This window comes from Saccopteryx leptura, chromosome 2, assembly GCF_036850995.1.
Source record: "Saccopteryx leptura isolate mSacLep1 chromosome 2, mSacLep1_pri_phased_curated, whole genome shotgun sequence".
NCBI lineage: Eukaryota > Metazoa > Chordata > Mammalia > Chiroptera > Emballonuridae > Saccopteryx > Saccopteryx leptura.
In genome coordinates this window covers 252,211,098-252,237,619 of record NC_089504.1, presented here as the reverse complement: position 1 = coordinate 252,237,619, position 26,522 = coordinate 252,211,098, and the positions used below count along the sequence as shown (strand labels likewise).

Below are 26,522 nucleotides of genomic sequence, written 5' to 3'. Positions count from 1 at the left end.
AGCTCCATACCTGCACCAGTCTCTCTAACGGGACTCCAAAGAACCTGGAGAACTTTGTGCATGAGTGCGAGACAGAAAGAGGGGAGACAGGGAGGGCTAGGTTTATTGGGGTATCTGAGCAACACAGTGGGCGAACCGTTCACACGCGTTTGGCAGGAGCCTTCCTGGTCTCCAGCTTCAAGTGGCCGGACAAGTCCCTCAGCTCCATGATCAGGTGGCCAAGGAGAACTCTCACATCCTGCATTTGTTTGAGGAGAAGGCCCATCTGGTGGTGCAGGTGGGGGTTGGGCGCCTGCACAGGAGAGGGGAGGCCTGGACCCTCCGAGGCAGGGCCAGACGGGGGAGGCAGAGGTCCCTGAGGCTTCACAGCCGGTGTTCCTGGAGCCGCTGATTTCGGAGGAGGTGGGTTCAAGGTGGGCAGTATGGCAGGGCTAGAGGGATCTGGGGGGGGGGCAGGAGACACATACAAACTGGTTACACCTGGCTCTGGCCCCTCCCTTTCCTGGTCAGTCAGCCCTGTCCTCTGGCGGTGGCCCTGGGGTCCAGAGCAGCAGAGACTTGAGGACCCTTGTGTCCCTCCTGACGCAAATCTGAACCTCGGCTGGAAAACCTTTCACGGTGAGGTGTGGTCACTACGGCGCTATGGACACGAGAGTCCCTCCTCTGCTCCCTGCACACAGGGTGGTACCTGCCTGCGTGACATCGGTCAGCTCCTCGCTGTGTCTGCCTCCCTTGTAATTCCTCACCTGGGCAGCCACCAGTGTGTGGAGGCCGCCTCTTCCGGATGACCCTCCCCTGTCCCTTTCATTATTTTTCTAATGAGATGGTTTCAGGTGCCCTCGTTACCCTGGACACCTCCTCTGGGCGAACTGAGGGTCAGGACAAACCTTCCTAATGGGGGTTCCCCCAATGAACGTGGTCTGCAGACACCTCATCCTCATCTGGGGGCCACATTCCTACAAGTGCCCAGATTGTGTTGGGAGCATAAAGCTTGTGGCTGCAGCTGCCAAGCTGGCTCCGGCCCTGGTTGGGCGAGGTGTCACCGTGGTCTGAGGGAGCAGTCCCTATCTATGCTCTTGCTGTCCCAGGGACCCAGGCTCCTTGTTCCTGACTCCTCTGTGTCCTTTGTGAACCTGCTCACACCGAACCCCAGCTCAGGGGTCGATCGTCCTGCTCCCTCTCCCACCCCCACCCCACCCCCACTCCATGCGCAGACACACCAACTCACCCTGCACTCTGACCTCCAGCTTGGAGCTCTGTTTCCAAACCTGGTTGTCCTCGGTGGCAGTCTCGCACCAGTAGGTCCCAGAGTGGGCCTCTGAAGCCATGGGGACCTGCAGCTCTGGGGACAGGCCCCTGCCACGCATGACCCGGCCATCCTTGTAGAAGGAGAAGAGGAGGCGGGCAGTGGACCTGTGCAGGGGCAGCTTTGTCTGGCAGCTCAGGGTCAACACGCTGCCCGCTCGGGGCACGACTGAGGGTGTGGCTCTCAGCACAGGGGCTGGAAACAGTTCTGGGGGAGAGACAGGCGAGAACGAGGGCTCAGGCCTCCCGCAGTCACTGTCCCTCAGGAACAAGCCATCTCAGGAAAGCTCCATTTGAACCTCTCAAGTCCTCTCTGTCTTCACGTGGACAGGACTAGAAGAGACCCAGCGACGGGCGGTCTGACAATAGATGCCCACTGGCGGACACTGGATGCATGGCAAGAGGGGCTGGAAACACCTGGACTCTGAGGGTCTCTGAGTGACCTGAAAGGCCCTGCAGGCCTGCAGTGACCCTGCCCCTCCACTGAAAGATGTCTGTCTCTCTGTCTCCCCACTCTGCTACAACGGCAACGCCTCGAGGGCTCACCTCGAACTGTGACCGCCATGGAGGATGCCATTTCTGGGCTCCCAGGACCAGGGCTCTGGAAGATAGCACTGCAGTGGTAATGCCCACTGTCCGCCTTGTGCACCGCGGCGATGGAGAACTCCCTGTTAGCTCCGGGGGGACCCAGAGCTGAGCCATCTCGATAGAAGGTGACCTGGGTCAGCGGCCAGTCCTGCCAAGCCTGGCAGCGCAGAACCAGTGGGTCCCCTTCGAATATGGGAATGGCTGGGCCTTGGAGGATCAGCCAGTCTGTGACCCAAAGCAAGAGCTGAGTGTCACCCTCAGCCTTCTGCAGGAACCCCCCCCCCAGTACAGCCCACGACAGGCCCCTAAACGTTCTCCAAAGGTCCAGGTAACTCTCACCCCAACAACCTCTCTAAAGCCTAGGACTGAGGACACCTTGGCCTGTGGGATGAAGGTGGGAAAGGGGGGATGCCATCTATGGCCATTTTCCTGGGGGTGCCTTTTTGAAGGGAGGGGCCGTGAGCTGAGAGGGGAGGTTTGGGGAGTGAGGGAAGAGCAGCCTGCACTCCCTCAGTCCTTCGCAGAACCTCACCGTAGGACACAATCAGATGGAAGGGTTTGCTGAAAGTGTAGCCCTGGGGCTGAAAGTCAACTTCCCTGGAGCTGGTCGGGCCCTCCTCCACGTGGCAGTCGCTGTCCGGGGTGCTGACGGGTCCTTCGCACTGCAGGGTCGCAGGGCGGGCGGCTGAGGAGGGCGTGGTCCGAGAAGAACCAGAAACAGATTCTGTGACTTGGACAAAGAGGCCAGGAAAGCGTCCCCAAGAGCGGTTCCTCCTCCTCCCCCTGGGGGATCCCCATTTTTAGAGTGGGAATAGGAAAACACCGAGACTTTTTTCCCAACAGACCCACGTGGGTCTCTCAAAGGGTCTTTAATATGATTCGTTCAGTGAAAGGACTGTGGTTTGGGGAAGAGGCATAGGAGAGAAAGGCGGGGTGGTAGGCTCACCAGCATGACATCCAGCGGCTGTGGGCACAGGAAACCCGAGGCCAAATCATCGGTGACCCCAGAGCCAGCGGACCCAGGACAGGAGGGAGGAGATGGTCAGTTTTAGCCTTCACCGGTGTCTGTCGTGTGCTGGACAGGTGAGGCTCCACCACACCATCTCTCACTTCACCGTCACGAGATTTCCAAGGTGTGAGCCTTCACCCCAGTTTATAAATCTTTAAGAAACCGGCTTAGAAAACTCGATTAATTTGCCCAAAGTTTAAAAGGGGTTAGGAATGGAACTAGACAGTCAGGTATGTCTGAGTCCAAAATCAGTGGGGTTTTTTGTTTGTTTGTTTGTTTGTTTGTTTGACTTCACTGTCCAGAGATGATCTACCTCAGTCCTCAGACCTTTCTCAGGGACTTTCTCTCATATTTTCATTGTCCCCAAACGCTTGCTCCTCATCCTTGCCTCCCTCCCCCCCTCCCTCTCAGCACCTCACTGGGCCTCCTCCTTTGCTCCATTTCCAGGCCTTCCTCCTCCAGCCACCTCTACCCTGGTGGCCTCTGTCCCTTGCCGTGTCCTTCCATACCCTGACCCTCTACTCCCCGTCCTGGTCACTGTGGAGCAAATCCTTCTTTGCTTCTGGGTTGAGAGTGTGGATTCCTCACCAAATCTCCTCCGCCTACCTCTGAGCTCAGCGGTTGACCTAGGCAAGTTAATTTCATTTCTTTCATCTCCACAATGCTCTGTGTCCTCACCACCCCTTCTAGTCCCCTGGCCAAGTACTTGTCCTTCACTCCATGACTTCCCTGTCCTCTCCCTTCCATCCTTTCCCCTCCCAAAGGCCCCATAGACTCCTTTGAGCTCACCACTTCCTCTAGTCAAGCCCCTCCCTACTTCCTAATTCTGGGCACACTAGTCACAGGTGCTGGCCTCAGATCCCCTCCCAGCACCCGCCCACACCCAGCCACCCCTTCTCAGTTCCTCCATTGTCACTCAGTGGGGCTCAACCTCTTCTCCTTTTTTAACACAAAATCTGGTTGATCTAGCGGCACTTTCACTCAAAAAAAAAAAAAAAAGCAAAACAACAAAACCCTCTATGTGGTAGGTCTCCTTATTCTCATTTTGTGAATAAGAAAATCAACTCCAGAGATATAAGAAAGTGGCTTTTTCAAAGTGACACAGTCAATAGGAGGGAGGTGGAAGCCAGGGGTTTCGACTGCACATCTGCATTCAGGCCACACACGGGTCACCCAGCCCTGCCTCTGTGCATTCAGGAACACAATTCAGCGACGTTACTGTGCAGGGACAATGTGGGTGCTGAGAATTCACAGATAGGATGAGGTGAAAAGAGCAAAATAAAAGGCCTCATCCCACCTACCAATAATCTCAGTTTAGCTGCCCAGCAGGAGTCCCATGGACATGTTATCGCTGCCCGGGGAAGAGAACAATGGGACAGGGGCACCAGGCAGCCATCAAAGCAGTGCAGGGGTCAAGGAAACGCTTCCTGGTGAAAGTGCCACCTAGACTGAGGGTTTAGGGATGCCGAGAGTGTGTGAACGAGAGGTGAGCGAGGCCACGGGCCCTCGTTTCGGCAGAGGGAGCAGTGTGAGCAAAAACTGGGGGACAGGTGAGAGTCTGCCACGAGAATGCATAAGTCTGAGCGGCTGGGGTTAACTGGGCGTCATCTGCTGGGCTCAGGGGAGCATTGAGGCTGCCAAGGTTACATAAGAGTAGGGCTGGCTTGGGGGGAGGGAGGCTTCACACCAGGAGAGGACAGAGCGTGGGCTGGCCGGCTGCAGAACTCATTTCAAGGACACAAGTCTGGGACAGGGGGCTCAGCTAGGAAGTCACTGCGCTGGCCCAAGTCAGAATGATGAGGGTTTGTCCCAGAATGGCATTCCTTACATTCCGGGGGCAGGCGGGGTGGGAAGGCCAGCTCCAAGGGGAAAGCAGGAGATATACTCTGTCCAAATGGATCACTGGTTGTCTGCACAGCACGAGCAGAGGGGTGTCTGGTTTGTCCCCACACCCATGGCTGGGAGTCTGGGTGAGAGATGGGATGGAGAGAGGCAGGGAGGGGACAGATGAGTTCAGCTCCGGCCACATGGTTCTGTGACGCCTGGGACAGGGGCAGGCGGGTACGCTTTGTGCGGGGCTGGGTGTTTGCGTGTGAGCCTTGAATGCCGCCATTGGTTTGGTGACGTGATTTAGGACTCAGTGACACATTTGCAGCAACAAACACAATAGCAACAAGTAAGCTCGCTGGGGGTAGTGTGTGAAGAAATAACGCTAGGGAGGCAAGGAAGCAACACAGCAGACAAAGGCTTCAAGGGGAAGAGTGGTGAAGCCACCAAAGGGACCAAGAGAGGTAGATGGAGGACAGAGACATGACACATGGGGGCTGGGGGAGCAGAGAACGTCGGCGGGAATGAGTGACCACCAGCAGCCAAGTCCGCAGGGTAGGAACTAAAAAGTGTGTGAAGGCCCATTGATGGAGCTGTTACCACCTGGGTGGACGTGACCTGGTGGCAGGCAGACTGTGAGCACTGAGTGACTGACAGTGAGGACATGGGGTAGCAAGTGCAGGCGACCCTTTATGTGCACAAAGGAAGAATAGCACTGAGATTGTCAATAAAGAGGGCATCATGGTTGAGAGGAATAGGGGACAGTAAAGACTGGATACCTTGGCTGGTTAGCTCAGTTGGTTAGAGCATCATCCCAAAACACCAAGATTGCAGGTTTGATCCCCGGTCAGGGCACATATGGGAAGTAACCCATGAATGTATATATAAGTGGAACAACAAACCTCTCTCTCTCAAATCAATCAATATCAATCAATCAATCAAAGAGCCATTCAGTCCTGGACACAAACTTTCTTGCATCTACCCCTCACATCCCCCCAAACACTCTTTGGAGACCCAAGTCAGTCCATGTCCCTTCCAGCTGGCTCCTCCCCAGTCGGTCACACGTCTGTCCCCACCAGCGTCCAAACATGTGACTCACCCAGCAGCACCCGGGCTGCCCAGAGCACAGTCGGAGGAAAGTGAACCCTGGCCTTGAGAACACTGCCCAGCTTCATGGTGATGGTGGGATGGTCTCCGCAGCCTCCAACACCCCGATTTTCTTCAACATGAAACCTCTCAAATTAGAAAAGAGGAAGTAAGTCTAACTGTCTCCTCACCTCACATCTGGGGCCCGTTTTCAACTCTGATTGGCTTCTGTCATTCAGAGTTGGCCATGGGGGTTGCAGGTCCCCTGCATCCCAAGGGTCACCTGTCCCTAGCCTGTCACTGTCTGACAACCCACGGCCATGCCCTTCACTGGTGAAACAGCTACAGATAGAGGTGGGACATTGCCTGAAGGCTACACAGAAGTCCACCATGAGGACTGATGAGTGTCCTGCTCCACGCCGTCCATGTTTCTAGTGACGAGATTGCAGCAGGACACAGTGGGGGGAGGGAGAGGACAGTAATGGCACCAATTCAGACACCAGCTGAGTCCCTCCTAGACTCCGACCATCCAAAGGCCACACCTGTCTGCTCACGAGTTCCTGAACACGTCTCAGCTCCGTCTGCCGCGTGCGAAAGCTGTGGTGTCAGCGGGAATCTGAGTGAGGCGGAGAGAGAGTCTCCTGGGAAGGCGGAGTGGAAAAAGACCTAGTTTTCTGAGGCCCCAGCAGGGAGCCGGGCTCAGACTCAGGCCTGAGGCCCTGACCCAGAGGGGACTGGAGACCGGAGGCGTCGGGTAGCGTGAGAAACCCGAGGAGATCCAGGATGAGGGGCAGCTCGGAGGCCACAGCGTCTCCTCCAGCTCCAGGAGGTCACCTGGGAACCTCTGTCCCTGCCTCCTCCGAATGTCTGCCCTTTGTCAGTGGCTCCTCAGTGGCGGTGGTGGGGCTGTGCCTCTCCCTGCAGGGGGCCAGCCTGACCCTTCAGCTGTGCACAACCACAGGGCAGGGCAGATGTGTTAGCCGCCCTGGGAGGGCAGCTCTTTCTGTCTAAAATAAGCATCTACAGTCAAGTTTCCATTATCTGGGCGTGTGTCTCTGTGCAGGTGGCCTCGGACCCAGGGCTGGTTGAGGAAGGGCGGCGGAGTGCCAGCGAGCCAGTGAGCCCTGCAGCCCCCGACATCAGAGCCCCAGAAGAGGAAGACCAGCCCGGCCAACCCAGCGAAATGAGTTGAGATGGACCTCCAGGCCCATCACTCCCACGTGCCATAACTCATTTAGAAACAAACACACTCAAAATGGATCCTGGGCTTAAATATATCAAAAAACATGAAACTATAAAACTTTTAGAACTTAGAGAAGTTTTCCTTTGGAGTCCAGTGCTAGGCAAAGAGATTCTTTTTTTTTTTTAATTGATTTTAGAGAGAGAGAGGGAAGAAAAGAAAGAAGGAAACGTCAATCTGTTGTTCCACTTATTCATGCCCTCATTGGTTAATTCTCTTATTTGCCCTGACCGGGGATCAAACCCATAACCTTGGTGTATCAGGACAATACTCTAACCAACTGAGCTACTCAGCCAGTGTTAAGCAAAGCATGATCTATTAAATATGAAGATTAATGGGTTTATTTGACTAAAAGTTGTAGAAAGGTATGTTTCAGGTTGTTTGATGAGAAGTCTTAAGTAATCTTTCTTGATATAAATTCCTGTATAATTTATTTTTTTCATGGATTTGAGAGAGAGAGAGAGAAGCATCAACTTGTTCCATTTAGTTGTGCACTCATTGGCTGCTTCTCGTATGGGCCCCGACCGGGGAATAGAACCCACAACCTCTGGCACATCTGATGACGCTTTATCCACTAAGCCACCTGGCCAGAGTTTCCTAATTTAAACACTCTGATGAAATCATGCTTTCTTCAAAAATGAAAGAGGAGAAACAAGGAATATTTGAGTCCAGTAGACACAGAAGGAATGCAGTGAACAGAGACAAATCTCGTGAGAAAAAAACATCTTAGGTGACTTTAAATCTAAACATAGTTCTTGGTATTAAAAATGCAGAAGTATCAGAAATAAGAAAGGGGCTATTAATCAGGAACACAGAAGAGAGTACAATGTACAAAACGGAAAGCAAAGAAAAAAGAAGGCTCGACCAGAAAACCAAAGCTAATTTTCTGAAGAGAGCAATCAAATAGTTGATGAGTCTGATTAGGAGAAACAGGTTAAGAGATAAAGGTGTCCCTCTAGTATCCAACCACTGAACAACAACATGTGGTTTACTCTCCACACAGGGACCTTGGGATGACCACAAATCTGGGCCATGTTGTCACAGAAAATTAAGTTACAGGGAATTGAGTTTATTTCCCTAAAGAAAGGACTGCTGGTGGAAGGTCCCAGGGGAGGCTCAGGGATCAGAGGAAGTGGGTACAATCCAAGAGGAAAGGTATTTTGTTTGTTTGGTTGTTTGTTTGACAGAAACAGAGAGAGTCAGAGAGAGGGACTGATAGGGATAGACAGACAGGAAGGGAGAGAGATGAGAAGCATCAATTCTTCGTTGTGGCTCCTTAGTTGTTCATTGATTGCTCTCTCACATGTGCCTTGACCAGGGAGCTACAGCAGAGCAAGTTACCCCTTGCACAAACCAGCGACCTTGAGGTCAAACTGGTGAGCCTTGCTCAAACAGATAAGCCCATGCTCAAGCTGGCCACCACAGGGTTTCAAACCTGGGTCCTCTGCATCCCAGTCTGATGCTTTATCCATTGCACCACTGCCTGGCAGGAGAAGTTTTGAAAGTAAGAACCAAGCTGGGAAGTCAGACCCTTAAGACCTTTCTCCCACCCTTTGGCGGGGGGGGTGGCACAGGTGTTCCCAGCATGGTTTAATTCTCAGGAGAAACTGAACTGGACAGCAGGCACAGGTGAACGCAGCTGAGTCAAGTGGACAAGAGGTAGGCAACAATGGGTCTGCCCTGCCACCATGCCCCTTCCTCAGGACTCCAGGCACACACACTTCCACCACGCAGGGAAGTCAACCAACACCCTGGATGACATACGACTCAGGGAAATGAGGATTTAATTCCTGCAAAAGGCAGAGATGAAGGGAAGTCCCAGGCAGCAGCTTGCCGGGTGCTGAGAGATGGAACAATCCAAGTTAGTGTCAAAGGGCAGGGAGTCCCAAGAGGGGCTTTTGCTGCTGAAATTTAAAAAAAGAAAAAAGAAACAGAAAGGGAACAACTGCTTGGTCATTTGACTTCATGGGAGATAGTGATAAGCTGCTGCAGAATGTTTTTGACATTTTTGGGAAAAGCTAAAAATAGGCATATAGAAAACTAAAGAAAAGACAAAAACTGAGGCAGTCATTATCTCTAGGAGGAAAATAGCTTGTTCGGGAAAGGAAATGTAATCAAAAGACACTGTCTCTGTGATGAACAGCAGCTGTCAAACAGTGATAAAGCCAGACCAGAGCACCGCGCGAGGGAAGTGGGGTGGGTGTGCGCGAAGTGACAGCCGCTGTCCTCCGTGTCTTCACCATCAGAGGCCAATGGACAATGTCTCATATTGAAAAGTCAAAATAGCAGCATGTTGTCTTATTTTGAAATACGGAGGTATGCAAACAGAAGACACAGTTACCATTGTTGAGATCCAAGGCTTCTGAGAACAGGCCTGAGGGGAGGGAGGGAAGGCAAGGACCAGCTCTTGTTACGGCCTTGTGTTCTGTTACACAGCTCACATCATGTGTGTGTTACTAGAATGGAAAATAACCTTTTATTTAAAGACAAAAGAAAGCATTGTCTTTACAAATGCATGTCAAGATATCATCGCGCAAGTAAATCATACAGGCCACACCACTGTGTAATAATGGCGGAAAATAACCAAAAAAGATGGAAATAAAATAAATCACTTTTCTGAATGCACCTTGAGTTCAGAAGAAAATAAAATTAAAGTTAAAGATTATTTAGAAGCAAATAATCACGGGAGTTTGTATTTAAAAAAAAATCTAATGGATGTGGCCAAAATCACATTAAAAGGAAAAGTTATAGCCTTTAGTGAATTTGTTTAAAAACAGAAGTTTAGAAATAAATGAGTAATACAGTAAATCTAAATAAAGTAGAAGAAAGAATATATTAGGAAATAAAAACACAAGGCAAAGACTGGATCGTTAAGCGAAAAGCTGTGACAAGACTGATTAGACAGACAGACAAACCTTTGGCCAGTCTGATTAAAATAAACAGATATGGCCCTGGCTGGTTGGCTCAGTGGTAGGGCGTCGGCCTGGCGTGCGGAAGTCCCGGGTTCGATTCCCGGCCAGGGCACACAGAAGAGGCGCCCATCTGCTTCTCCACCCTTCCCCTTCTCCTTCCTTTCTCTCTCTCTCTTCCCCTCCCGCAGCCGAGGCTCCATTGGAGCAAAAGATGGCCCGGGTGCTGGGGATGGCTCCTTGGCCTCTGCCCCAGTAGAATGGCTCTGGTTGCGACAGAGTGACACCCCGGATGGGCAGAGCATCGCCCCCTGGTGGGCGTGCCGGGTGGATCCTGGTCGGGCGCATGCAGGAGTCTGTCTGACTGCCTCCCCGTTTTCAGCTTCAGAAAAATACAAAAAAAAAAAAAAAAAAAAAAAAAAAAGATAAAGAGATATGATGGTCAAGGTGATTGATTCTTCAACTATCATTCCACTCGCTGTGATTAAGCTAAGTTATAGCAGGTCAGCTCACTCTTCCCTCCAAGGATTGAGTCAGGGATGGGCGTGCGACCCAGTGCCAACAAGTATGATGTGATGGGAAGGTTGCTGGAGAAAGATTTCCTCACTCTTAAGAAAGAAACACGTCTGACCTGTGGTGGCGCAGTGAATAAAAGCATCGACCTGAAATGCTGAGGTCGCCAGTTCAAAACCCTGGGTTTGCCTGGTCAAGGCACATATGGGAGTTGATGCTTCCTGCTCCTCCCCCTTCTCTCTCTCTGTCTCTCTCTCTCTCCTCTAAAATGAATAAATAAGAATTTAAAAAAAACAAAACACAGCCCTGGCCGGTTGGCTCAGTGGTAGAGCATCGGCCTGGCGTGCAGAAGTCCCGGGTTCGATTCCCGGCCAGGGCACATAGGAGAAGCACCCATCTGCTTCTCCACCCCTCCCCCCCTCCTTCCTCTCTGTCTCTCTCTTCCCCTCCCACAGCCGAGGCTCCATTGGAGCAAAGATGGCCCGGGCACTGAGGATGGCTCCTTGGCCTCTGCCCCAGGCGCTAGAGTGGCTCTGGTCTCAACAGAGCGACCACCCCCGGAGGGGCAGAGCATCGCCCCCTGGTGGGCAGAGCGTTGCCCCCTGGTGGGCGTGCTGGGTGGATCCCGGTCGGGCGCATGCGGGAGTCTGTCTGACTGTCTCTCCAGGTTTCTAGCTTCAGAAAAATACAAAAAAACAAACAAACAAAAAAAAAACACAGGAGAGGCAGACATTCCCTCTTTTGTGGTGACCGTAGTGGACGCACAGAATTGCGGTCACTCCCCTGCCACGACCCAAGAGCAGCACTCGGGGAACCTTAGGACACACTGTCTCTGCACTTTTCTTTACATGAGATAATATACTTCCTTATTGTTTAAGCCAATATGAATCATGATTTCCTGTTGTTTCTAGCTGAGGTCACCTTAACTGATTAAAGAAAATCCAAGAGCTAGGTTGGGGGTGGGGGGGAGGACATAAGAATAGACCCATAAATGATTACCAAGAAATAGAAGAAAATGCCATGCATAGCTGCATACCAATGAAATGGGTAAAAATGTTCAAAATTGACTCCAAAAGAGATAGAAAAGTTCTATCTGACCAGTAAGGACAGTAAAAATATGCCCATCAAAGATTTATCCTAACAAAGGTATCAAGCTCATATGTTCTTATAGGAGAACCTATCAAATCTAAATTAATTTGAGGGGAAGCTGACAGCCCTTTGGAACTACAGGAGCCTGACCTGTGGTGGCGCAGTGGATAAAATGTTGACCTGGAATGCCGAGGTCGCCGGTTTGAAACCCTGGGCTTGCCTGGTCAAGGCACATACAAGAAGCAACTACAGCAACTTCAAAACAAGCAGGAGTTGATGCTTCCTGCTCCTCTTCCCCTCTTTCTCTCTCTCTCTCCTCTCTCTAAAATCAATACTTTAAAAAAAGAAAGAAAGAAAGAAAGAAAGAAAGAGAGAAAGAAACTGATTGTGGAAATATGAAATGTATCCTAGAAAGCCATGGAAAAGAACCTGATTAATCCTGACCACAGGAACGTTGCTCAGGGCAGCTGGGTCAGGGTCCCCGGAAGACGAGGCCTCTCCCAGGGCACCCGGCAAACCCCCAAGGGAGCTGTCGGTCACATGGTCACATTTCCAACCTGCTGTCCTGGCTTCTCCGAGGTCATGCCCTTCTGGTAACTGGGGAACCGCGGCCAGAAGAGTCAGCACTATGCACTGAGGACTCCTCTGAGGCTCAGCTTCCTAAGAACTGCTGTTGCCGAACAAAGTGTTTTATCTGCCAGGGGAGGAAGAGGAAGAAGATATGGAAACAAGAAGGCGTATTCACTGGAAGAAGAGTATTCTGTTTTAAGAGGACGACACTCACCCTCCTCTCCAAATCTTTCCTCTCCCCCACCTCCTACCATCTCTACCTCCCCAAGATTACCAAGAGCAGTCTACCCTCCCAACTATACAGCCTTTGAAAGGTAAAGAGAATGTTCTTTCATAGTGTTTTATTTTTTTTAAAAAAAAAAGTAATACATGACCGGTACAGAAAAAGAAGGAAAAGGAAAAGCACCCCAAATTCCATCACCCTGAAACAACCACTTGAACATGTGAGCAAGTGTTCCTGTTTCAACATTTCTGAAACAATGTATAGTCATGTAACTTTCCCCATGTAACCTGCAACACAACCATTTCCCAGGTTGCTACAATCTCTTAACAAAAGCAACTTTTATTGGCTGAGTGGACATAGGACAGAAGACATGTCACGGTGAGGAGTACTGAGATTCAGGGGTCAGTGCAGCACCGTCATTTGGGACCACGCTGTCTGTCCGTGGCTTTCAGGGCAGGGACCTTTGGCATTCATGCAGACAACCCTGGAGGAGTCCTCCTTCTTCAGAACTGCAGGACCCTCTCGCCCTCCCAGGGGGACACTCAGGCCAGAAGACACGACGCCGGCCTGTCTAGCTTCTCGTCCCCTCCTCTACGCGTTCTTGTAATCCGAGTGCCCCGTCTCATCCTCTGCCGCCTCCGGGTGCTGGAGAAGGGAGTAGGTGATTGTGTTCTCGGCCTAGAGAAAGCAGAGGAGCAATGTGACCCATGGAAAAGCCAGGGGGAGGGCAGGGTGGGAGGGCGGAGCGGCAGGCAAAGGCTGGGTGGCTCACCTCCACTTTGGCAGCCTCTTCAGTGTCAGTGAGGTTGGCTGTGGGCAAACAGAACAGGTCAGCCAGGGCCCAGCCACAGGAAAGGGCCTATGCATGCCACGGCTGCCCACTCGAGGCCAAAGCAGACCAGAGTCCACATGGCTTCGCCCAGCACCCACCCTCGGCCCCAGCACGGCAACCCTCTGGCTACGGGAGGCAGGCGTGGCTGAGTTTTCCTAGAGGCAAAGCCAGCATCTTCTGAGGCCTGAGATCCCGGGGGTAGGTCGGGGCTCAGCGTTAGACTGAGGTCAAGTCTGGATTTTTTGCAGCAGCTATGGACTTCAGGGACAGGAGACTCAAGGTCATGTTTGGCCCACTGAAGTGCATCCTTGTTGAAACTTTGAGGGATCTGGTAACTCCGTGACACAAAAGGCAGGCATGAGAGCGAGGCGGGAGAAGCAATCTAGCAAGCAAGCCAGTCCACAGTAAAACAGCCAGTTCCCTCCTGTGTTTGCCAATGAACTCGCTTTGCCTGTGAAAGCTGCTTCAGGGCATGCAGGAGCAGGGGAGGGGTGTGCCCAGGGGACAATGCGGGCAGTGTCCCTCCTTGTCCCCCAGACAAAGCGTCCCTGTTTGCTGTGCTCCAAATGCTGAAACAGACGCCATACTGAATGTTCCTTCTAACAGTCCCTCGACATTCCCAGGGACCTAGTCCTGTTTTTTGAGCAGCCTCAGCCCCAGTCCTGGCTGTGACATACATGCAAACATTCATACCAGCGGAGACAGAGCCAAACCCCAGAGTGGCCGCTCCATGGTGATCGAGCTTTGTTCTAGATCTGGCTTGGCCCCGGAGCGGACTCAAGCCTGTATCCCCAGTTGGCCTGGCTAAGAGTCTTGGGGTCTTACTTGAAGCACAGCTGGGTAGCACATCTGCTCAAGCCCTCAAATCTGTTGTTCTGCTCTGAGTCACACCCCGGCCATCTGAGGCGGGTCCCCAAGGGCCTCTTGCCCTGCCGGACTTGACTGTCTGGGTTCCTCTATGCTCTGGCTCTGACAACAGTCAGGAGGCCACCTGGAAGCCCTTTCCTGTGGTCCCACCTGGTACTCTCAGAATGTCAGACCTGGAAGGACTCATTTCCTCAGTAAGGTGACTGAATCCACAGGAGGGAATGACTTCCTAAAGGTCCACTGCCCGATGGAGACAGGACTCGAGCCAGCCCACGGGCAATAACCTTAGAACCAAGCCTCGCCCACAAGTCCACAAATGCCTCCGGAGCCCCAGAAACCTTCTCATGCTCCTCTAAACTGCCCCTGACCACCTGAACCCTGTCACCCCACGGAGACAGGCTCCTCAACAAAGCCAGGTGGTCCCTGCCCTCCTCCCTCCCTCTTAGAATCCTATCCCCCTCCACCCTATTAGCCTCAGTCCTACACCTTCTAACCCCTGTCCTGTGCCAGCTCTGACAATGGCCCCCCAAAAGACCCAACTATCTCCTTCCCTTCTCTGGAAGTCCCCCAGCATTCCTCAGCCCAGAAATTCCAACACTGGTGAATTTTTACCTCTCTACCTGGTACAGGTGTTCCTCCCCTCATCTCCAGGGAGGACCTCTTTAGGCTCAGGAGTTAGTCTCAGAACTGACCAAGCGATTTGAGCCCCTGCCCTCCTCCCTCTCCTGGGCACCCTGCTGAACTCACACAAGCCACTACTTGCTCAGGTTCACCTGGCAGCCCCCCGGTGGGACACCAGGAGCCCTGGGGGGGGGGGGGGCTACACTCACCTGGTTACTCAGGTAGGGACTCTCCCATTTCCCTATGATCAGGGGCTCCTGGGAGGGTTAGGAGGGGGCATACAGGAGGTTAGTAGATTATGGGGTGAGACTGGACTGGGTTAGGACCCTTTGGCACACAGACGCATCGTCCCCTCCCCACTGTTCACCTCTGCTGCCCAGGGATTTCCCAGACTGCAAAAGAGCCGATCCAGAGAGACCCGAGTCGCTAGGCTCACCGTGGGGACTCCTGGGATGCCCAGAGAAACTGTCCCATTGCTTCTCCTCCCACGGACTCGCTCTGCCCTGGAAAAAGCACCACGCTCCCCTCACAGTGTCTCTCTCGTCTCCCTGTATTTACGCCTCGATCACTGAGGTCCCGCCGTGCTTGCTCCTCCTCGCAAACTTCGAGCCCTTTCTCCCTTCCCTGTCTCAGCTTCTCAGGGCCGTGTGTCGTCATGAAGATTTGCTCCTAGATTTCTAGGTGCCTCTCCGCCTTCTCCTTCGGCTCTCCCTCAGCTCTCGGCAGGAATGAGCACTAAAGAGGAAGGAGCTGCTCCCCGGAGTCGAGGTTCCCCAGTGGACCAGTTAGTGAACACGGTTCACTGAGCATCCCGGAGGTGGCAAGCACAGTGCTGGTTGCCTGGGTGGCCCAAGGCCAGTGCCCCCGTCCACCTGTCTGCCCTCCTCCTCTCTCCCTTGGCTTCTGCCTCCTTTTGATCCCTCCGAGCCCCATCCTAGCCACACGTGTTGGTCCTGCTCTCCATGGCCCACGCCTAGAACGTGCACCAGCCCTCTCCGCCCAGCTAACTGCCACTCTCCCTGGCTGCCTGGTACTGGGCACTGGCCACGGCTGTAAGAGCTTCAGCCTCCTGCCAGCCCTGGGAGGCGGCCTCGGTTAGTGTCCTCTTTTCCAGATGAATAAACTGAGGCACAGAGACGGTGGGGAACTCAGGCAAGGCCACACAGCTCCTGACCTGTGCCTCCCATGAAAGCATCTCTAACCCCACCCTGTGCGGGTTCCCTGGGCTCTCCTGTCCCCTATCATGGCCTGTTCACATCTCTGCCATTATTCTTATCCTGTCTGTAATTCTTATCCTGATCGTAATGACCCGTTTGCACTTTCGTCCCCCTGCCTACAGTCCTGCGAGCATACTCAGGGTGCAGACTGGGCTTCTCGGTCTGGGTATTGTCCATCGTGTCCAGAATGGGGCTCCATGTGTAAGCAGGTCTGTCCAAGTCTTGTTGAATGAGTGAGCTAACGAATGAGCAAATAACTAAAAGGCGGGGCTAGGTCTGAACGCAGGAGACGCTTCTGCCCAGAGATCAGTGTTCTGGAGATGTCTTAGCACCTTGGCCAAGTCAGAGCCGATCCCAAAAGAAACCAAGAAAAGCCACAAACCTGAACTCCGGTTTCGCTTGAGGCAGACCCAGACCACCAGGACAGCCACACCGGCCACTGCAGCAATGCCGGCGACCACGGCCACAATGACTGTCACCAGGAAGGTGTCACCCAGAAGGCTCGAGCTGGATGCTGGGGAAGACAGACCTCAGGATGGGCTGTATGCTCCCTGCCTCTCCTGCCCCCAGTGCTGGGGCCCCGGGGCCACTCACAGGGACCGTACTCACTTCCTTCCCCAACCTCACCTGCTCAAGGTTTCCATGGCTGGACTTGGGTCTCCCTATCCCCAGGTGTGTCCACTAACTAAGGTGCACCTCAGATGAAAGGGTTCCCTTTAGACCTCCCGGGTAGCAGGCGGGGACCGGAAGCCCCCCATAGTGGAGGCACCACCACTGCATCCAGAACAGCAGTGAGCTGTCCGGCACAGGCCATGCCCTGGAGAGTGATGGGCAGGACACGAGAACCTCAGTTCTCAGGAATGTCCAGAAGCTTAGGGAGCCCCTGCACCCATGAGGGAGGTCCACTCCACTGCCATCCTAGCCATAGGCTGTCTTCACCTGGAAGCTGAGGCTTCCAAGGTTCCACCCATACTCCTGCCCACTGGCCAATACTTAGCAAGGGACTCTTATCTGTCCTCTGTGCCCTAGTGGCCAGTTCTGCTGCCGTGGCACCTCTCAGATCCCCATGGAGGCCCATGTGACCTTAGTCCTATCTGTCATTCCCTCATCTCCCCTTCTTCCACCTGGACAGGGTGCCCACCTCGGACAGTGATGCTCACAGGCCGTGATGTGTATAGCATTTTGGTCCCGTGACCTGTGCAGTGGTACTTGCCACTGTGACTGGTGTTTGCTTGTGGGATTGAAAAGTTGGAATTCACGTCGTATGTATGAAATAAACGCTTGTTTTTTTTATCCTGAAAGAATATGACCCTTTGCAGAGGCTGGTTCCTCCAGCGGTGGCATCTCAGCACGATGGGCTCCCCCTCCTGGAACACCAGGCGTGGGGTCTGGAGCAGCAGCCAGTCTGAAAGACACAAAAGGACACAGGACCCAGAAGGTCTTGACTCACCTCCGAGACCCAGACCATCCTGGCAGGATGGAGAGGGAGGATGGGACAGGCACATGATGTGCTGGAGGAAGAATGACAGTTTGGAATCAGACATCCTCATCTCTCTCTGGCTAACCTCATCTGTGAGCTCTGTCATCTGGGACAAGTCATTTAACTTCTGGACCTTGGTTTTCCTCATCTGTGAAGAAGGACCTGAGATGTCGCACACCTACAATAGTTCCCGGCACGTGGTGCGGGTGCTCATGGTGTGCTTGTCTTCTCTTTCCTGTCCTGGGGGGAGGTAGCTGCAGCCCTATCCTACCTGACAGGCTTCTACAGGGAGGACCCCCCTGGGGCAGGAGGGGGGTCCAGTCTGACTAGGAGACACATGGCCTTGGGGATAGTTGAAAGTCATGGACTTCCCGGCCTGACCTGTGATGGAGCAGTGGATAAAGCGTCGACCTGGAAATGCTGAGGTCGCCGGTTCGAAACCCTGGGCTTGCCTGGTCAAGGCATATATGGGAGTTGATGCTTCCAGCTCCTCCCCCCTTCTCTCTCTCTCTCTCTTCTCTCTCTCTCCTTTCTAAAATGAATAAAAAAAAAAGAAAAGAAAAGAAAGTCATGGACTTCCCACAGATGTCAGCTGATCTGATGCATGTCAGGGACTGTGAAGCTCCCTGCAGGGGTCTTGGTCTGAAGGCGTCAGTGTCATGGGTGGGTCATTAGTTTGCTGAGTAATTTCCCCTGATTTTCATCCTTTCACTGAGGAAGAACAAAACGTTTACTATTTCTGTGGCATGGAGAAAAGAGCTGAAGGTGGGTACGTAACTCCTGAGCGCAGACACGCACTCCTCTTCTCCAAAGCTCTGGGTGGAGCAGGGTTGAAACTGGAGAGAAAGGTTGGGCAGAGAACAACAGAGAACTCCAAAAGGGGGCGCAGAGAAGGACAACAGCCACACACGTGCGGGTCAAGCCCTCAGTCCTGCCGTGAATCAGAATGAGGCCACCCGAGTTCAAGCCCACACAAGCTGGTAAGCCTGCCGTGGTACAGGAGAGAGTGACCACAAAGAGGAAACTCAGGGCCACCGCCACAGGGGGACAATGCAGAGGAAACGGGGGTGGGGGCAGAGCACTGGCTTGTGCTACTTGTGTCGCATGAGCTGCTGAATGAACACCCTGCCTCTCCTGCTGGGGAGACACCCATGTTCTACCTTTTCTTGGCTGAACACATTGCATATTTCCCCTCCTGGAGAGCTGAGACCTGGTGGACTCCACCCCAAGGAAGGCAGAGAGGTTCTGGTTCCCCAGTTCCCTGGACCGCCTCTTTTGTAAAGGTTCCATTGGGGCAGGTGCGCAGGCTTAGACCTGTCAGCCGCTGCCCACAGCCAGCAGCCAGCAGCCAGCTCTGTGCCTCCCGTTCCCGTCTGGGGAACCCCTGCACAAAGATGGACATCATTGGAACAGCTCCTCCTGGACAGCGGGGAGTGTCTGTCCTAGGTTAGTTTGTGCAAGGGGCCACCTGAGGTCTCCTTACGTGGACACTTATGTTTGTGCAGATTGTGGGGCAGAACCTGGCTTCATGCTCATGGCCCTCGTGAGATGTTCTTCTTAGAGAAATGAGAGGGTTTGTCTCTCAGTCTTCTGGGAGGGAGATTCCTGTACAGTGTCCTGGAAGGCTTGTAGAGAAGTGACAAACTTGTACTCATCGACCCTCTGTGGCCGGGCTCACTGGAGGAGATACAGGGATCCTGAGGTCGGCTCAGCCATGGGGAGGTTCCCGGGGGGGTGTTCTTCATGCCCAACTCTCCGCGCCCCTGGAGAGAGAATATCTTCACAGCTGGTGTTCCCTGAAGCCTGGCTAGAATCCTCAACCACAGGACACTTGTCCTGGGTCTCGGCACAGCCACATCAGCTGGGGCAGGGTCCCTGGTGGACGAGTACAAGTACCGTTGGCTTCTTGAGACCCTCTCATCTTTTCTCTCTTCAGCCAGAACCGGTGGCCACAGCTCATGTTGATTGTTCTGGGGCAGCTCACAGAATAGAACTTCTCGGAAGCACGAAGCTGTTTGTGATTCAGGACACTTGCCTCTTGCCTGCTTGACAGATGGGCTGTCCCCTCTCCCCCAAGGGCCCCTGACTGACTCTCACCCAGCCCTGCTCACTCTGTAGCAACTTCTCTCTCCAGTTCTGCTCTTTCTTGGATACAAAAGCCTTCAGTGATGTGGGTGACCACTGGGGCTTCCCAGCAGCCAGGGAGGGGTGATGGTGGTTGAGTCACCCATTTGTCTGGACATTGTGGCTAGTGCACTGGTGGTGCTTGTGGGCAGGGGCACGGCTGCCAGTTCCTGGCTGGGGTGTCAGCATCCCCGCTGGGTGCTGGCCCAGCCTTCTCTCTGCTACTGGAGGTGCCTGGGCAGCCCACACCGACCCAACGTGGGGACAGCCTGCTGTCTGACAGCCAGTGGCTGGGTCTGCCCGGCTGGGGCAGAGACTGCGCATAGGGGGCAGCAGGGACCTGGAGGTGGTGGCTGAGGGACAGCCAGCCTGTCAGCACTGGGATGGCCATGCTGTTGCTAAATCGGGCAATGGGACTGGACCCGTGTACGGGTGGCACAGGTGCACCTTCCTGTGTGAGGGCCACACCCACGTCCTGCTGACCACTTTGCTCACAGCCCCTATTTGGGCTGCAGGCTAGGGTGTCAGCTCTCTCATGTGGTTCCTGGGGCAGCGCCCACCACCACCCGCTCCTGAGGAAGGCAATGAACTCAAATACCAGGTGTTGGCCACCTCCCCGCGAACTCATGAACCCTGGGGTGCTGTTCTCACTGCCTCCCTCAGCCTGACGAAGGTGGGGGACCTGGCTTGAGGCTCCTGAGGAAGACTGAGCCACAGCAAGGGCCCAGCTGGAGGCCTGGGAGAGGCAGAGACACAGGAGGTCAAGACTGGGCTGAGGCTGTGGCTCCCCACGGCCCAGTTCTGCCCCTGCCCTGCTGCTGCCTGCACTCCCAGAGACTGATTGCGCAGAAGCTCCTGAGGGACAGCGGCCTCTGCCCCCATAGGCATTGGGACGAGTTGGGAGGACCAGGGTCCGGTTTACTTGCAATAGGTTTCCCAGCTGTGGTCTTAGATAGTGTGAGCCTGGAGCTGGCTGAGGGCTGGGGAGGGGTGATCCGGCCACACAGATTGGGTCAGAGGGTCATGCTAAGAGAGCTCCCACTCTGGACCAACTGAGAGGCTGATGGCTCATGGGGTGGGCAGATGCCAGGGGCGGGGAAGGGTGATCTGCTGCTACTGGGAAACCGGGCACCACCACCACATGAATTGAAGGGCAATGCCCACGTAGAGCCAGCCCTGTACCCTGTGCACACATGACATGTGAGCTGTCCTTGTGCTGGAATACCCAGGGGACCTGAACTTCAGGAGGCCCTGGGGCACCAAGTCCTCCAGGGGGCATCCACCTCATGGGCTGGTGGTTCATTGCCTGGTGTGGCTGTCGGCGGGGACTCAGCTATCTCAGTGGGTCCCTTCGCCTCCTCCCCTCCAGGTCTGCTGGGCTGAGGGGGCGAGCTTGGCCTACTGTCCACTTTTGAGGTAGATCCGGACATGAGCCAAGGCGAGGGGGCCGGGTGACAGCACCCAGCATGACTGCACTGCACAGGGAACTACGTTAGCCAGGAGCAGGGTGAGAGCGTCCACCTGGTCAGCAGACATCTGCAGAGCCTGCCCTGGGTCAGGACCCGAAATGCAAAGGTGGTGGAAGCCCAACTTTCACTGCAAGGCGCACGGAGGGCAGGGAGCAGGACCTGAACCTGGTGGGGGTCAGCACTTCCACTGAGCAAGGGGGGGAAACTGAGACTCAGGCGAGGAACCCCGTGGTGTTTCCGGGCTGGTAAGGGCCAGGCTGGGACTCAGCTGTGCGCCTGCCTCTGCCAGAAGAGTGGGTTCTGTGAAGTGGGACTTCCTTCTGCTTACCCCCCACACACACCCCCAGTGGCTGTTTGTGACTGTGTCACCTCCTTGCTCAATCAGGACAGAGATGTCACATATGGAGGCAAAGCTGGGGTGGTGAGAAGGGAAATGACTGGGCGGAAAATGCTTCGAACATCTCACAGCCATGCTCCAGGACACAGCCACGCCCTCCATCCCCCAGCCCCCATCCTAAAACCCTCTGCTGTGTCACACTTCACGTCCTTGTCCTCCCAGACCCGCCCGGGGCCTCCTCCACTGACCGGCAGTCACATTCAGATACACAGGGTCGCTGAGGTTGGTCTGGTTTGTCTGGCAGCTGTAGTTGCCCTGGTCACTGAGGCTGGCCTTGAAGCTGTAGCTGGGCTGGTCCCGGTTAGGGATGATGATCCCATTATGAAACCACTGGGTGGAGCGATCCCCAGGGCTGTGGGTCCCCAGGCAGTTCAGAGTCACATTGTCTTCCTGGAGCACGTTGAACCAGGGGGGCTCCAGGCTCACCACGGCCTTTGGGAATTGTGCTGGGGGGTGCAGAGAGAGGAGCATAAGGGAACGGAAACCCATGTGGGCCTCAATTGCAGACGGTGCAGCCCCTGTGGTCCTGTAGCAGACACCAGGGGTAGAACCAGCCCAGAACTGTCTGAGACTGAAGGCCAGGCCTGCTACTCTGCAGGGAGCATGACTGTCCCTCGGGAGAGACAGGAGGGCACTCGCTCTAGAAAGACAAGTGCAACTGCACCAGGTGCCCTAAGCAGGTCCCCCTCTCCTCCCTCCCTCTCTCTCTCTCCCTCTCTCTCTCTCTCTCTCTCTCTCTCTCTCTGTCACACACACACATATCCCTTGTGGGGACCCATTTTCCGCCCCTATAAACTGAGGCACTTGGACTCAGAAGGAAACCTCTCTCCAGAGCTGGATGAAGAAGGAGGCATCGGCACGACAGCCAGATGCCCGGTTTCTGTTCCGACCACACATCCTTCTTTACCCCTTAGAACAGACTGTCCTCACTCCTAAGCACAGAAGGACAGGGAAAGAGGGAGGAAGGCCAGCGTCCAGTGCAGGGATCCCCAGGTTCAGGCCCCTGGGAGAGCCCACCCTGCCGTCCTGGAAGTGGTGATTTGTGGTTTCAAGAAAGAGGCGCCCCGCACAGTTCACTGCCCTGAGCTGCCGCCTGTGGGTTCTTTCCTGTTCCTGTCCAGGACCCCGAAGCCCTCAGCTACATGCAAAGTAGAGGATTTATCAACACATGGCTAAAACTAAAATTGCCTCGGTTCTTTTTAGGGTAGAATTAATTGCATTTGCAGAGAGGAAGGTGATGGAGAGAGAGGACAGAGTTATCTGTGACAATATCTGTGCCATGTCCCCGTGTCCCCAGCATGGGACCAGAGGGCTGACGCACCTGTGCACCTGGCTGCTGAGCCCTGCTGCCTGGGGGGAGGGAGCAGTTACCTTTCCCTGTTCTACCTGGTGATGTCGAGCCCCTGCAGGCAGGACCTGGGAGCAGAGGGAGAGGGCAGCTGGGGAGGCAGAAGGGGCCAGGACTTACCAGGGGTCCCGGCGGTAGTGGCAGGAGCTGTGGAAGAGAAAGTAGAGTCGTTCAGCACCGTGAATAATCACCTCCATTCCGCGGTGGCGCCCATACCGGCTCCTGTTCAGCCAAGCATTCCTGAGCAGGCAGATTGGTGACTCTGCAGACTTATGGTTACCACATTCCCAAGGACAGTAGCTGCCGTTCTGACACTTTTCTCTGGTGCACAGGCCCTGCCTCTCTTGGGGGGCACCTGCGTGCCTCCCCCACTCCCTACTCTCCTGTCCTCTCCAGTCCCATCAGGACACCTCTCACCTTCCCAGCCAAGTCGACAGCCGCCTGCATCTCTGCCCTCTTCCTTCCTTGCTCCCTACTGGGCAGTGTCCCCTCGCTATCTCTCTCGGGGGGCCAATCCCCTCCTCATCCCTGTGTGCCTGGGGTCCCCTTCTCAGTGGCCTCTTTCCCATCAACGTAAGTATACCCAGGATCTCTCCTAAAGAGAACCTCTCCTGTCATTTCAAACTCATTTCTCTGCTCCCATCGCAGCTGGATTTCTCCAGAATTGTCTATGTAAGCCACCCCCGTGCCTCCTCCTGGTCACTGTTCCACTCTTTGTCCTGCCCATCCACTCAAGTCCTCCAGTCTGTCCATCTCTCTCTCTCAGTCTCCCTGCTCAGGGTGTCCCCAGGTACCCAGTCTCTCCCTCCTGGAAGCTGACATCTCTTCTATTCTTCCCCCCCAGACCCACCCTCTTCACACCACTGGGTCTTGTTGACTCTGAGGCCGCCACCAACTTAGATGCCCACAGCCACCGCCATGTTAGCCTGAGCCCCCGCCAGCCTCCTGCCACCTCCCAACTTGCCCGCTAGGTATTTGGTGTCCCCTACATTTCCCACAGAGAAGCGAGAGTTCTTTTAAACCTATGAAATGAGACAATATCGCCCCCTGCGTATAAAACGTGGGGTGGCCTTCCTTTGCTCACAGAACAGCACTCACAGGGCCACACCTGCACTCTGAGCTCCCTCCCTACACACTGAGCTCCAGGGACACCAGCCACAAACTTGGACTTCTTTCTGTGTTTGACCCCACCACTCTGAACCTGCTTCCTCGATGTCTTCCAGGGGCGACGTCTCTATCACTTAAGACAGGGGTCGGGAACCTTTTTGGCTGAGAGAGTCATGAATGCCACATATTTTAAAATGTAATTTTATGAGAGCCATACAACGACCCATGTACGTTATGCATTATCCCAATAAAAACTTGGTGTTGTCCCAGAGGACAGCTGTGATTGGCTCCAGCCACCCGCAACCATGAACACGAGAGGTAGGAAATGAATGGATTATAATAATGAGAATGTTTTATATTTTTAACGTTATTATTTTTTTATTAAAGATTTGTCTGCGAGCCAGATGCAGCATCAAAAGAGCCACATCTGGCTCGCGAGCCATAGGTTCCCAACCCCTGGCTTAAGACCTTGGTTTCCCGGAGGCCTCCTTGGGAAACCCAGGTCGTCTTGATCAGGGAGGCTGCCCTCCCGTCTCCCTACAGCAGCCCTGCCTATGGGGCCGCACTGTTCACACCTCATAGCCCTTTCCAGTTTACGTCTGCACCTCTGTGTCTGCCTGTTGTGTCTACCCCTGGGTAGGATATAAGCCTGGGCAGGGCCGTGGCCACGCTGATGTCGTTGCCTGTGCTCTGGAAATCACACGGTGGGAGATGGACAGCCCAATGCGGTGGTGATGACAGGGAGAGGGGGCAAGAGGGCTCGGACCTGCGAGGGTTTAAGAGGCAGAACTGGAGACAGCTAAGAGGCGCTGCCGCTTGGTGAGGTGTGGGGATGGTGAAGGGGAAGGTAGTCAGCTGGACCTTGAATACGACTGTTTCTGAGCTGGAGAATCAGTTTGGAGGTGTCCCAGCAGCAGGTGGAAATGTGAAATTGTCCTTGGCAGAAGGCATGACCGGTTGGGCAGCTGACAAAGAAGGGACAGCTGAAACCCAGAGCATGCAGGACGGGCAGGGGGTCAGTGCTGAGGTGAGCAGCTAAGGACAGAGGGACAGAGGAGGAGACACAAAGAAGAGAGAAGGAAGCAGAGACAAGTGGCCGGCCATTTCTGCCCTCCACAGACCATCCTGAACACGACACATGCTCACACCCAACACAGTCATGACAGAGGCCAGTGTGGTGGTCAGGGAGGCTGGCTGTCTTGTTCGCCCCTGAACCCCTAGAACAGAGCCTGCACGTCGCATTTATTTCATGTTTAAACAAGGCCACTTGTGGCCTCTGAGAAGCAGAAAGAGCAGGGACACTTCTGGGCTGCAGGGATACTCACCGAGCCCAGGGGGGCAGGGTTGGGAGGGAGGATGGAATTGGAGCTTCAGCAAGCAGGCACCACAAAGAGGCAGAGGCACCGGATGGCCAGTGTGACTCAGCCACAGCCTGACAATGTCACGACCTCCATGCACAGCACAGATTCAGGGAAGAGGAGTCAAAAACAGCTGAGACTGGGCCAGAGATGCTGTAAGAACTGAGTTACTGAGCGATGAAGATCTAATTGAGGTGGCCCAGATAAGGGTAGACAAGATGGGACAGGTCCTGGGTGACATAGCAAAAGGACAAATGAAAGAAGATGCCACATGTCTCCCCAACAGTCCTGCCCAGCTGACAGAGGCAGAGCAGCCAGTCACCTCGCCAGGCCTGAGTGTCCCTACGGGAAGGTAGCCACACACAGACCCTGGGCAGCACTATGTGTCTTCCTCTGGGGCCGCCCTGAGGTCGGTGAAGTGGCCGCTCCAGGAACTGGGCTTGGAGACCATCCTGGCAGCAGGGTCCCCTAGGTGGCCTGCACTGGACTCTTCCTCCCACCGAGCACCTCCTGGCCCAACCGCTGAGGGACCCTGTCTTCCTGCCTGGCTAGGGTGGGACCCTGTGTGTGTGCAGTGCGAGCAGGCGTGACCTCCCTGGTCCCACACAGTGGTTACAGAACCGTCCAAGTGGGGTGTCTCTAGCGCAGCACCTGGATGCCCAGGCTCTTCTGTGCTTCCCCCCAAGGAAGGGAAGAAGTTTTTGTGGTTTCAGGGGTGCAGAGAATGACCACTGGCCCTGGTATGTCCTAGCTTCCTCCCCTGTCTCAGAGCATGTTAGCCTCCCTCCCAGAGATGTGTTCCCTGAGAAACACACATTTGTAAGGAAGGAAAACAGCTGACCACCCAAGTCCTCCAAGCCCAGGTCACCAGACTTTCCTCAGAGCATGAGACACCTGGGTGCCCAGTGACATAAGGCAAAAGGCATTTTTCAACCCCCAAACTTGGCCACTGGCATCATTGGCCATGGGCAGCAGACTGTCAAGAGTTCAATCTCCATCAGCCTGATTCTTCGAACAAGTTTCCCACACCACCCCAACACCTGCCCAAGCTCAGCCCCGACCAAGGTGGCACAGCGGCCCGTCCCTTCTCCTCTGTCCCTCCTGGGACCCTGACTCACCCAGAAATAGCAGAGCTGTCCACAGTAGCATGTGGCCCCAAGGATGGTAGGGCAGGCACCCAGCCCTGTCACTGGCTGCAGCAGGGAGGGGCAGGACTGATGGGATCTCCATCACCCCTAGAGCTTCCCACGGGCCCAGGGCACCAGCGCGGCCAGCGCAGGTTCCTCTGCAGGGTTCACAGGTTGTACCCCTGAGGACAGAGGGCTCTGAAGTCCAAAAGCGGA

The 26,522-nt window shown here is 54.4% G+C and overlaps 1 protein-coding gene across 5 annotated transcripts; it reads right to left on the bottom strand.

The window, feature by feature from the left end:
- Positions 1–95: 95 nt before the first annotated feature.
- Positions 96–26,522, bottom strand: FCRLA (Fc receptor like A). Of its 5 annotated transcripts, XM_066371348.1 has the most exons (7): positions 26,298–26,522; positions 22,835–22,861; positions 21,555–21,812; positions 17,038–17,301; positions 16,279–16,410; positions 13,132–13,169; positions 12,493–13,037 (listed from the first exon to the last, which is right to left on the bottom strand). In XM_066371348.1, exons 1-7 carry the CDS (start codon positions 26,407–26,409, stop codon positions 12,951–12,953), a joined length of 918 nt encoding a protein of 305 aa, XP_066227445.1. In that variant the 5' UTR covers positions 26,410–26,522; the 3' UTR covers positions 12,493–12,950. The 5 variants fall into 5 exon arrangements, with proteins under 5 accessions (XP_066227442.1, XP_066227443.1, XP_066227444.1 ...); XM_066371345.1 differs by lacking the exons at positions 12,493–13,037; positions 13,132–13,169; positions 16,279–16,410; ... (2 more) ...; positions 22,835–22,861; positions 26,298–26,522 and adding exons at positions 96–441; positions 1,229–1,513; positions 1,852–2,118; ... (1 more) ...; positions 2,840–2,857; positions 5,829–5,961; XM_066371346.1 differs by lacking the exons at positions 12,493–13,037; positions 13,132–13,169; positions 16,279–16,410; ... (2 more) ...; positions 22,835–22,861; positions 26,298–26,522 and adding exons at positions 96–441; positions 1,229–1,513; positions 1,852–2,007; ... (1 more) ...; positions 2,840–2,857; positions 5,829–5,961.

Excerpts from the sequence above, each read along its gene's own strand:
- FCRLA (XM_066371345.1), bottom strand. The coding sequence starts at position 5,904 with ATGAAGCTGGGCAGTGTTCTCAAGGCCAGGGTTCACTTTCCTCCGACT. Across the intron at positions 1,514-1,851 it reads CATGGCGGTCACAGTTCGAG|AACTGTTTCCAGCCCCTGTG; the intron begins GTGAGCCCTCGA and ends TCTCTCCCCCAG. Across the intron at positions 442-1,228 it reads GCTGGAGGTCAGAGTGCAGG|ATCCCTCTAGCCCTGCCATA; the intron begins GTGAGTTGGTGT and ends CCCCCCCCCCAG.